At 43.5% G+C, this 12,206-nt stretch overlaps 4 protein-coding genes across 4 annotated transcripts; 3 read left to right on the plus strand and 1 right to left on the minus strand.

Annotated features, from left to right (window-relative positions):
- Positions 1–1,900: 1,900 nt before the first annotated feature.
- LOC107382255 (histone H1) lies at positions 1,901–2,822 on the plus strand. Its single transcript, XM_015954328.3, has one exon. It carries the CDS (start codon positions 1,922–1,924, stop codon positions 2,525–2,527), a length of 606 nt encoding a protein of 201 aa, XP_015809814.3. The 5' UTR covers positions 1,901–1,921; the 3' UTR covers positions 2,528–2,822.
- A 1,718-nt stretch (positions 2,823–4,540) lies between these two features.
- LOC107382256 (histone H2A-like) lies at positions 4,541–5,216 on the minus strand. The gene has a single exon (XM_070553718.1). It carries the CDS (start codon positions 4,985–4,987, stop codon positions 4,601–4,603), a length of 387 nt encoding a protein of 128 aa, XP_070409819.1. The 5' UTR covers positions 4,988–5,216; the 3' UTR covers positions 4,541–4,600.
- Positions 5,217–5,280: 64 nt separating this feature from the next.
- LOC129167224 (histone H3) lies at positions 5,281–6,398 on the plus strand. Its single transcript, XM_054751719.2, has one exon. The coding sequence runs from the start codon at positions 5,341–5,343 to the stop codon at positions 5,749–5,751; it is 411 nt and encodes a 136-aa protein (XP_054607694.1). The 5' UTR covers positions 5,281–5,340; the 3' UTR covers positions 5,752–6,398.
- A 579-nt stretch (positions 6,399–6,977) lies between these two features.
- LOC139070794 (histone H4) lies at positions 6,978–7,410 on the plus strand. Its single transcript, XM_070553719.1, has one exon. The coding sequence runs from the start codon at positions 7,029–7,031 to the stop codon at positions 7,338–7,340; it is 312 nt and encodes a 103-aa protein (XP_070409820.1). The 5' UTR covers positions 6,978–7,028; the 3' UTR covers positions 7,341–7,410.
- The last annotated feature ends 4,796 nt before the right edge of the window (positions 7,411–12,206 follow it).

Here is a 12,206-nt window from a genome sequence, read left to right on the forward strand (position 1 = left end):
TTGGTCGGTAGATCTTTTAGAACTGCAGTTCCAAGGTAACTCATGAGGTGAATATAAATGAACCCAGGTAGCGGTTTTTCTTTAGGACTGAGAGGAGATGCAGGAAGATAATAAACAGGCAGGACAGAAAAATAGTCAAATAAAAACAAGTTAGTTTTTGTACCTGGTGGTTGCAACAAACAGACACCATTGAAGGTAATCAGAAGTGAGGAACAGAAAATGAAATAATTATTTTAATGTTTAGAGCAGCAGGAAAGGCTACAGGCGCATCAGTGAGTTTGCGGCTGCTGCGCAGGAGGAGGGGGGAGAGGGCTGAAGTAGGATGCAGAAACTACCGTTGTTAAGCGATGTGTTAACTTAAAAAATGTGGGCGCAATTTTAATTGTCAAAAAACTCCAGCAAACCTACCAACGCCCCCCCCCCCCCCCCCCCCGTGCCGCTTCAGGTGTATGACGTCATCAACGACTAGTCGAAGTCGACTCGATTTTCATTACTTGACTGTCGACTTTAAAAAAAATTAAGTCATGCAACCCCTACCTGCTAGTGGTGGTCAGAGGGACTGGTAGTGCCTCGCCTCTGTTAGTGTGCCCCAGGGCAGCTGTGGCTACATTGTAGCTTATCATCACCAGTGTGTGAATGCGTGTGTGAATGGATAAATGATACGCTGCAGTGTAAAGCACTTTGGAGTCTTCTGACACTGAAAGGCACTATACAAATGCAGATCATTTTACATTAATTGTTTAGACCCAAAGTTAATAATTTTTAAGTAAACATTTTAAAGCCAAATATTAGATAAAAAAATATAGCTTTGAAATGGGATTTTGTGTAAACACTAATTCACCACAAGATGGAAATACGGGTCCAGCTGTGTCGCAATAACTTGTAAAAACACACAGTACATACACTTTGTAATGTCACCTTATTATTAATAACCTTATTATTAATTATAAAATATGTTTATTTGTTAAGTTTTCAAATGGGAGGATCTTTTGTAGGATTATCAAAGTCTCAAGACTACATCAGTTGTGCAACATACAGTTCAGAGCTGCAAAGTCTTGCAAAAAGTTTAGAGTTAGACCCCCTGGAGCTCGATCCATCCTTTTGCATTGGATTTTGTTTTGATGGCCCATCTGTGATGTCTGGAAACAGAGGTTGCATGCAAGTACTTTTGAAGCAAACTTTCCCACTGTGAGCAAACTTCTGCAACTCCTCCATGTCATTTTGGAAACTGAATTTTCAGAAGAAATTGGACAGACAAAGCTGGAAGCAGAGTCTCTGTTGTAGCAAATTCAGGCCAAAAAGTTATCTTTTGCTTGTGACATTTGGAAAACATCTCACTTTGCAACTAAAGGACTGCAAAATTATTCCTTGTGTGTGTCAGACAGATATGCAGAGAAATCATGAGAGCAGACAGCTTCCTGACAGCCTCAGCAAGTGTGTTTGATGCTGCAACAATATCTTAATTTCTGGTGAAATTACTCTGAGTAGGAGGGTGTTTTATATCAGAGTCTATAAAAGAACCCGTAAACTAGCTTTATGTCAGCTTTTGACGTGGGTGACATGGCTATAGAATAAATAGGAGACGGAAAAATAACTGATGAGCACCGAATCCAGGGGTGAATTGGGGGAGTTTTGAAGCTACAAGAACAAAATGCTGAAAGCAACCGAGCTCAACATGAGCTGAACACGAAGAGACACCAGTCCTGTTGTTGACTGGTCCTCTGTCGGGCTGTTGAGCTGCTCACGATCTCGTATTTATCCAGTTATATGCTGAAGAGAAAACACAAACGGGAGACGTGTGTAATGTCAGGAGGAGCCGCAGCAGAGTTGAGTCTCCGCGGTTCTCATGGTGTGTTTAAGTACAGCCTGTAGCTCAGAGCTTCTGTTGATTAGAATCTGATTCTTGTTTTGAAAGAAGAAAATGGCAGAAGTTGCGCCAGCTCCCGCCGCCGCTCCGGCCAAGGCAGCCAGGAAGAAGACCACCAAGCCCAAAAAGGCTGGTCCTAGCGTTGGCGAACTGATCGTGAAAACCGTAGCCGCTTCCAAGGAGCGCAGCGGCGTGTCTGCTGCTGCCCTCAAAAAGGCACTGGCTGCCGGAGGATACGATGTGGACAAGAACAAAGCCCGCGTCAAGACCGCCATCAAGAGCCTGGTGGCGAAAGGCACCCTGGTTCAGACCAAGGGTGTCGGCGCCTCCGGGTCGTTCAAGATGAGCAAAACCGTGGACAGCAAAGCCAAGAAGCCCGCAAAGAAAACTGCCGCTCCTAAAGCCAAGAAACCCGCAGCCAAGAAGCCCGCAGCGGTCAAGACGCCCAAGAAAGCCGTAGCAGCCAAGAAGCCCGCAGCTGCAAAGAGGTCTCTCAAGAAGGTCAAGAAGCCCGCTGCGCCCAAGAAGACCGCCAAGAGCCCTAAGAAGGCCACCAAGAGTCCCAAGAAGGTGGTGAAAAAGGCTCCTGCCGCCAAGAAGATTCCAACTAAGAAGGCAGCCAAACCCAAGGCCAAGAAGGCAGCTCCCAAGAAGAAGTGAATTCAGTCCTCACTATACCAGATGTCTAAACAAAGGCTCTTTTAAGAGCCACCAAATTATCCAAAGAGCTTTATTCCATTTAAACAATATTTTCGATGCATTTTTTACACGTTTTATTAACTATTTATAAAAGCAAGACTGCATCTTCAAACCTGAACCATGTGTCCTGCACTAACAGCAGAATCTGTAACAGTTTGAAAACTTATTTTTTTGAAAGCTCTAAAGAGGTTGATGATTTCAACTTCTTTGCACCTGGACCCCATAACTGGTCCAGCTCTAGAATAACACTTAACTTTATACATTTTTACCCCCCCCCCCCCCCCCCCCTCCAGCTGATAGAATTATCTTGTCTGGGTTTGAAGAGTAGGCAATAGTGATGGGAATTCCGGCTCTTTTTAGAGCCGCTTCTTTTGGCTCAGCTCACCAAAAACAGCCGGCTCTTTCGGCTCCCAAGTGACTCCTCAGATTTTCTTTTGCGTATAGACCATTTATAACCAAAATAATGCAAAACTATGTAAAGTATATGTAAAGATCACAACATGCCCTATAGGTAAAAAAAATAAATAAAAATTGTAAGTCGCTTTGGGTAAAAGCGTCTAAACACATAAACATAAACATAAAGTGATTTACTAATGTAAAAAAATGCTATATATATTTAGCATTTCTATGGATTTAACAACTGAACACTTTAAGAAATCTCCACTTTCCGACTGCTGGCGCTCATTTTCTCTAACCCCGGCTTTCCACAGCAGCCGTCAGCAGCACGTTACTGCAGCAGCACGTCATAGCTGCTGATAGGAACGGCTGTGGTCAACAGAACCTTTTCCACTGGAGCCGTCGGCAGCCGTCAGCAGCGCGAGTCGGCCGCGTCTCAGGAGCAGCATGTCGCGGCCTTTACGCGCCGGTTCTATTTCCTACGCGCGACGCCTCTGAAACGTGTCAAGTTCGACATTTTTGGGGAAGGAAAGACAGGAAATCGGACGCGGAAATGGAGAGAAGCTCCCGAGATTTTCAGAATAAAGAACGTATTGCCTTCCGGTCGCTTTACTTTAAAAAAAGTTACTAACTGTGCGGCCCTGTGAGAAGTTATCACCTAGCTAGCGGTCTCCTTTGTTTTTCAGGTCCGTATTGGCGATTATAAAACGGACAGAATATAAAAACACAAACATTTTGGAGCCATGTTGTAGTTTTCTCCTGCTTGTTGTTGTGTTTACTGACGAAGTCACTCGTGTGACTTCGTGCCCTGTCGGTGACAGCTGCTCCTCTGCTGCGTCGCGTCTCGTGGGAAGGGCCAAGCAGCAGCTAGACGTGCTGCTGCAGTAACGTGCTGCTGACGGCTCCCGTGGAAACCCGGGGTCAGTCTTCGTCACACTCTCTTCCTCATCCTCCCTCTTCCCCGCCCCTACTGCTCTGTGTGTGTGGACAGTCTGGACACGCAGTTACACATGATGACCTGTAGCTTTCACCAAAGCAAAAGGGGAGGGGACGGCTGCAGTAGTTCACTTCAAAGAGCTGGCTGTTAAGAGCTGGTTCGTTCGCGACAGACACATCACTAGTAGGCGGTTTTGTAGCTAGACTAGTTGTAATGCCAGGTGCAAGAAAAAAAAATAGCTGAAATGCATCAATTTTCCCAGCTCAAATGAACTGTTCACCAATTCAAAGGTTCAAGACTAAGTATTGTGGTTTTATAAAAAGCTGATTTTTAAATTGGTGTAATTATCATTTATCAAATGGGAATTAGCATCTGCTTCGTTCTTTAACTTCATGGAACAAGCCAGCTAGGTTTATCAATGAGGAATTTGTAGTCTAAAGTCTAGCCACATGGTTTATTTAAACTCAGTTTTTACAAATTCATTTGAGGAAGCCAAGAATAGAGATCAGGACCATACTTTAGCTTTTCAATAGAGAACTACCCAAAATAATCAATCCCATAGATTAATAGAAAAGTATTTTACAATTATTCAGTGACAAATGAAAACAAAATTTTCAAGTTATGAACTGGGGAGCAAGCTCTTTGAGAAAGTGTGTGGCTCTTAAAAGAGCCGTTGTGGGGTTGGTGGAGAGCCAGCAGATTTACTTGGTCTTGGCGGGCTTCTCGGTCTTCTTAGGCAGCAGCACAGCCTGGATGTTGGGCAGCACACCACCCTGAGCGATGGTGACACCACCCAGCAGCTTGTTGAGCTCTTCGTCGTTGCGGACAGCCAGCTGCAGGTGACGGGGGATGATCCTGGTCTTCTTGTTGTCGCGAGCAGCGTTTCCAGCCAGCTCCAGGATCTCAGCGGTCAGGTACTCCAACACAGCCGCCAGATAGACGGGAGCGCCGGCACCGACACGTTCCGCATAGTTTCCTTTGCGCAGCAGCCTGTGAACACGACCCACTGGGAACTGGAGCCCGGCACGGGAGGAGCGGGTCTTAGCCTTGGCTCTGGCTTTGCCTCCGGTTTTTCCTCGACCACTCATTTTCAAATACTTTCTAGAGTAAATCCTCGAGAAATGATGTGAAATTGCAGCTCAAGACCTCCTTATATGTGCGCACAGCGGAGAGAAACAGGCGGCAGCCAACCAGGAGAGCTGGAGCGGAGGGGAGGTTCTGAGCGACTTTGTGAACACAGTCCGTCTCCAATAAGCAGCCAGCATTCAGGCGGGGAGCCGCTGCTCTGGGCGGGACTGAGCTCCACTAGGAGACAGTCACCAATCACGAGATGAAGCGGTGAAGCAGCGTCACCGTCCCGCAGCTGTTCCCGCACTTTAAGAGCAGCGGCTTTCTGCAGCTTCAACTTATCTTTCTCTCCGTTTCAGAGAAGCTACTAACCATGGCTAGAACCAAGCAGACCGCTCGTAAGTCCACTGGAGGCAAAGCCCCCAGGAAGCAGCTGGCCACCAAGGCAGCCAGAAAGAGCGCCCCGGCCACCGGCGGCGTTAAGAAACCTCACCGTTACAGGCCCGGTACCGTGGCTCTCAGGGAAATCCGCCGGTACCAGAAATCCACCGAGCTGCTCATCCGCAAGCTGCCCTTCCAGCGCCTGGTCCGAGAAATCGCTCAGGACTTCAAGACCGACCTGCGCTTCCAGAGCTCCGCCGTCATGGCTCTGCAGGAGGCCAGCGAGGCTTACCTGGTGGGTCTGTTCGAGGACACCAACCTGTGCGCCATCCACGCCAAGAGGGTCACCATCATGCCCAAGGACATCCAGCTGGCCCGCCGCATCCGCGGAGAGAGGGCCTAAACTCTCTGTTCACCAACACACAACGGCTCTTTTAAGAGCCACCACCTGCATCTGAGGGCTTTTATTCATTTTCTAGAATATTTGGCAAATGAAAGGTTACAAAATTATTCAACTAGGTGACAAAAGGAAGCTAAGTGCAGATTGTCAAATACAATTTGTTACATTAATAAGACCACTTATCTATCTATGATAATAATTCACTTTATTTATGATCACTGACCACGTTGACTACAGAATTCACACCTCATTCTTGTAACTGAACCTGTCATCTGTGGACAATTTTATGTAAAATACACTTCACAATGTTTATTTACACAAGTACTTTGTTCAGCCCACTCCTTTTGTGTGAACAATGATGTGGTTTTAAGTATTTTTAGCAAATGTGAATGTTTGTTGCTCCAATAAGTAAATGTCTGTCCAAAACGTTATTAGGAGCCAAGTTTATAAAAGCTATTCAAATTACAAAAAAATGTGAAACATTCTAGTACAGGACAGAAAACTGACAACACAATATGAGGAAAAAGGTGGAAATGAAACCTCTGTAGCTTCCCAGACCTGGACTGCTATTGCAGGGATGTGAATTGGATTATTTTCTACATTAACCCTTCAACGACTGCAGATTAAAATGAACTTGTCTGTTTACACGATACTCTGATGTGCACTGTCACTGTTGATGTTGTGCTTGTTGTGTTTAACCAGCTCAGTGACCTAGTGGTAGAGTGTCCGCCCTGAGACTGGGACATCTGGGTTCGATTCCTGGTCGGGTCATACCAAAGACTTTGAAAAAATGGGACCCAATGCCTCCCTGCTTGACACTCAGCATTAAGGGGTTGGATTGGGGGGTTAAACCACCAAATGGATCCCGAGCGCGGCTTGTCTGCAGCTCACCGCTCCCCCAGGGGATGGGTCAAATGCGGAGAACAAATTTCGCACACACACCAGTGTGTGTGACAACTAATGGGACTTTAATTGTTTTATCTGTTTTCTAAACCTTGTTTGGGGGAAAGGCTGGGTGGGAGGCAGCGGTTTGCTGTGGTTAACATTCCAGTGTTTAAATTTGTTTCCATCACCGGATTTTTATTGAAGTCATTCCCGACTCTGGTGAGTCAAGGCCACTTGATGGCGCTACAACAAAATAGACAAAAATCTCCACCAAATAAAATCCCAGAAGAAGTCTCAGCCACTGCTGTTCTCTCATACGTCCTTCAGTGTGAGATAAAAACCCTTGAGCCACTGGAGCTACTGCATTGTTACATCAAATCTCTTAAAGGTTAGACATGTCTGGAAGAGGCAAAGGAGGTAAAGGACTCGGGAAAGGTGGCGCTAAGCGTCACCGCAAAGTTCTCCGTGATAACATCCAGGGAATCACCAAACCTGCTATTCGCCGTCTGGCTCGTCGCGGTGGAGTGAAGCGCATCTCCGGTCTGATCTACGAGGAGACTCGTGGTGTTCTCAAGGTGTTCCTGGAGAACGTGATCCGTGATGCAGTCACTTACACCGAGCATGCCAAGAGGAAGACCGTGACCGCCATGGATGTGGTCTATGCTCTCAAGAGGCAGGGCCGCACTTTATACGGCTTCGGAGGCTAAACATCATTGGTTGCAGATATAATCAAAGGTCCTTTTCAGGACCACCCAACTAAACTAAAAAGCAGGATCCTCTTTGTGTCTATTATGTCAAGTTTTAGAAGGTGAAGCTCCACTTGAGCAACTATAACATAAATTAATAGCCACTTTGAGTTGACTTGTTTGTTGATTTCAAGAACAGGCTATAAATTATTTAACGCACAACCAGTTTAATGGTGCAACAAAAACTACAACCTGAAATATAAAGTATATAAATGTAAACCGTCATATCCCAAGGTATCAGGATTAAGTAGCAACTTAATGTAAAAGTGCTGTAGTGCACCCAACGGTTCAACGGTTAATTCAGTGCTGCTTGACTGTTGGAGAAGACGCTGCTCATTGCGCTCTCGTCTGTGTTAACAGGTAAAACGGCACAAATAACACAATAACAGCAATGAAGGAGATTGGGTAGCAGTCCGGGGTAATGAGGGGAATGTTGGCCGTCTATCCCTGTATGTTTGTTTTGTAAAATGTTAGTTTTATACGGTAGCGTGAGTAAGCTAACAGCTAAGCTAACTTTTACCAGTTGTACCAACTACCCCTGACTGCATCCCGGAGATCGGGGCGGGGCTAAATGTGGGCGGGGTCAAACGTTTAGAGGTGGGCGGAGACAACTATTTGACTCCTGCGACCTGCCCCTCTCTCAATGGAACCAGGAAACCGCTATGCTCCGTGTGTGCAATGCTGTAGCCGGGGCAGAGGGAAGTAGCTCCCTAAATGGAGGTAAGCTAGGATTTTTTTTTCTCTGTTTTAACAATATCGAGGACCAATGTTGGGCGAACGTTTTATAAACTTGGAAATTAAAGGTTTTTATTGCCATTATGAGTTTTAGATGATACATATAGCCCATTTTACACATGCGGGGCGACTTACTTTTGAGGAGAAATGTTTACAGGGTTCGCGCGGAGTCTTAAAAGCATTGAATTTATGCATTTGAAAGTAATACCTTTAAAAGACTGGAGAAACCCTTCAATTTTGGCATCTGGGTCTTAAAATTTGTGTTGGATGTAAGTTTTCTGTACTGCATTTTTCTTCTGAAGTTCATCAAAATATTCCAAACAAGTGATGACATGAAGAGAAGCACTAGTATTAATAAAGGCTATTTTTAGACATTTATTTCAATTTTGTGTCTTTACTGTTTGCACTGTTGCTTTTATACAATAGAAATACTGCAAGGCGTCTACTTCCGCTCGAAGCATTTTACGATAGTTACGGGTCAGAGTATCTGTTAAGATGTTAAAAAATAATAAGTATCTATTTAAATGTTTGCAATAGTGAAACATTTCAATTTAATGTAGATAAAAATGAAAAAAAAATAAATAAACGTCGGACCGTACAGATCGGGTCTACCTGATCCGTACCGCGCATGTGCAGATGCTCTATTCTTCTTGTGATCCGTTCAATGGCAGTTTACTCCGCAGTGTACGAGGATACTGCCACTTGCTGACCGAGCGAATTAGCCCGATTGTAAACTGAATTTGCGTTGTTAAAAATCATGTTTTTATATGCGTGTTAAATTTGATTTAGTGTGTTTATGCTTGTATGTGTGGAGACGATTGATTTGAATTATCTTGATGTTCTGTTGATAATGTCCACTGTAAATTGTCTGTAAACACTGGCTGATTAGTCTTCAGGTAACCTATTACATGTTTGTTTTTTCTCCACACAATAGGTTATATTTTCATTTAAAAGATGAAAATGTGTCACTGTGATGCAGCAGATATTCTTAATTTGCACTACATGTCCTATGAATGTTTTCCAATATGAAATGTAATATATTCTTGCACAAAAGCCAATTTGGCTCATCACCTAAAATTTGTTTACTTTCTACTTTTGTGTTAGATTTCTTCGTTTGCCACTTTGTCTTGAAATAACTTAATTCTTTGTAATACCATAGTGATCATTTTCACAATGTTGCAAAATTAATGTTTGAAAATAGTTTCTCAAGGTATTCATAAGTTAAACATATTAAATACAGATTTAACTACACTCATGTTTATATCCATATAAAATAACACAGGACCACTTTATAATTTCCACAGGTTTACTGTAATAATGCGGAACACAAACAACAGATTACAAGAGCATGAACAACAGAAAAAGGATTGAGAGGATAGTTACAACCCAGATTATTTGAATAAGGAGATACATATTGATGGAAATAAAAAGCATTTTATTTTCAGCGTGCCCTTTCTGGCAGTGTGGTACTCTGAGTACCAGGTACAAGCCCAACAGATTCACTTTCTCAAACAGAGTGTGACAGTGTGAGTGTCCTGTCACAATGTCCCGATTGATCATCCTTGATCAGTCCCTTTGGCTGACTGGTTAGAGTGTATGACTCTCACCCGGGAGTCTGGGGATCGAATCCCGCCCGGGCCCTCGTTTATCCACCTTGCCACAAGAGCATTACAGTTTTTGCTATAGTACTCCAAGAAGAAAGATCAAAAACTCTCACAAAACTCTCCAATATATCATTAGGACACGTTCTGGTAACTGCAAAATTTATGCCACGTGACAATAGTGAAAATACAAAATTTGTCCATAAAGTTTCAGAAATATGAGGACTGAAAACACATTACACTGAGTAGTGTTTCATAACTATTACTTCATTCTACTACTGGATAATGTCGCTGAAGGAGCTGCCTGTGACTATAACTACTAATTCAGTTATATCAACAAATGAAAGAAACAGGAAAATCAATAGATTACCTCCAGTATAAGACACCTGTCAGCCTCAGCCTTTAACAGAAAACATGATTATCACATTAGACTGAAATGAAGACTACCACCATGTATGTAAACCTGCATTGTGATGAATAGTCTCAACATTGTGTGGTTCTGTCCTACAAATAGTTATCTGATTGTTGTCCTCTCTCACCGGTCTGATTAGACTTGGTGAAGGCTTGGAGGAGGTTGCCTTTGGTACCCTGAAGACAGGCTGGAGAGTCCCCTGGAGGAGAAGGGATGCTTCTTCTGTCCAGAAGGCAAATCTTTGTCCATGCTGTAGCGTTGTGGTTTTATGCTCTTTTATGAAAGAGGAACCATGCTACGTATTAATTCGGAATATTAACTTTTAATAAATCAATAACCAAATTTTATATTGTTCAGAAGACTCAAAGGTTGTTTTCATCGATAAACTGCCGATAATATCTGAGTGTCTGTGTTTCAGTTCAATGAGGAAACCAGTTTGAAGGATTAAAAGTTTTAATTCTTCAAATTAAACTAATGATTTTGAAAACTGACAAACAGGAAATAACAATCACATTGGCAACTTTGTGGGACAATCTTAACAGTTTATATGCTGTTCTTGCTCAAATAGACCTTCTGGTGAATTTATGAAGATTGAGAATGTTGTGAGTTGTGAGAGTGATATGAGGTGAGATGGATGCGTGTGTGCATCTGATTTTGCTTCAGGAAGAAACAGGTGTCTGAGTGAAAAGTGATGGTTTGAATAAACTTAGGTTAGTTGGAAAAGATGCATCCAAACGCTAGACACCGTGTTCTGTCTCACCGAATTCTTGTGGACCCTCTTTCGGATCCGGGCCGTGGAGGATGTTGTGATTCATCCAGATGACACCGGCGGCTGACAGGAGACGTAGGTGTCGAACGGAACCGGTCCAGAGTTGCCCTCGGTACACTTTGATGGTAAAGCGTTTTGTCGACGCGCTTTCTTAAGTTAATTCACTCAGAAATCAAAAGACTCGGTAATGAGTCTGCGTTAGAAGTTGCGATTCAGCTATTCTGCCTGGCTTGGCAGAAACAGCGTGAGAGGGGGGGGGGGGGGGGGGATTGAGCCCATGGGCTCCGTTCCCCTGGCGATTGTTCACACGTCCTCTCTCTTTCGTAGTCAAGCACGAACTGATATCATAAGACCGAAACTTACCAAAAACCTTTCTCTTCTCAAAGCAAACGTGCGTCATCAAATGTGTCTGGAGTTTACTGTGGGAAGATGTGTGTGGGTGTGTGTGAAGGTCAGTACCAAACATTCTCAACATTATCTACTTAAGTGTGGATTCATTAATCCATTATAATTACCCCAAAGCATAAGAACCATTCATTTGATTAAACACATTTATAATGAGCAAAATGATAATGGTTTCTTTAAAATTAAAATCAAGAAAAAGAAGTTTAAACTTTATGTTTTGATTTGTTATGACTACTTGTCCATGAGAACTCCTTCTTCTGGTACCGCAGGTGGCAGATGTTATGGTTTCCTCCCAGACTCGCTGGCGTTCAGGTCTTAATCTGTGGGTGAAAGTTCTCAATGACCCAGCTGAGTCCAGCACCACCATTGTGCCAGAAAACCCATATTTCCTCACGTTACAATGCCTTTAGAAAACAACGCCAGTCTGAATGGACTCTAGTTGTGGACTGCTGCTTTCTTCAGTATGTTCAATCTCAGGGTTTACAGTAAGCCACTTTCACAAACATTTGTTTGACTTGATGTCTTGCCTGAAACAAAGCTGCAAATATGATGGTGCCAGTTTGTCTAAAGTGCCTGCCATACCCCTCAATGCCGAATCTCTCCAGCAGCTGAATACACCACCACAGGCGAATTGCTGGCATTTCCTCCTGAAGACAAATATAATGTAAGGTTTATGAAGACTGGAGACTGGCACAGATACTTTGGTGGTACTGTCTGAAAAAGCTTACCTCTGTGAAAGATGGTGGAGATGAGGTGCAGATGCAGAGAGCATACTGTAAAGTAAAATCAATCTTTAACATGTTAAAATGTTATATTCAAGTAATGGCAAGAAAATTCTCACCATCAGCATAAAGATGCCGCAGCAATTTCCCATGAACTGCTGGGAAAGAACTGTAAAAAGAAAC

The sequence above is a fragment of the Nothobranchius furzeri genome, chromosome 7 (genome assembly GCF_043380555.1).
Source record: "Nothobranchius furzeri strain GRZ-AD chromosome 7, NfurGRZ-RIMD1, whole genome shotgun sequence".
Taxonomy (NCBI): Eukaryota; Metazoa; Chordata; class Actinopteri; order Cyprinodontiformes; family Nothobranchiidae; genus Nothobranchius; species Nothobranchius furzeri.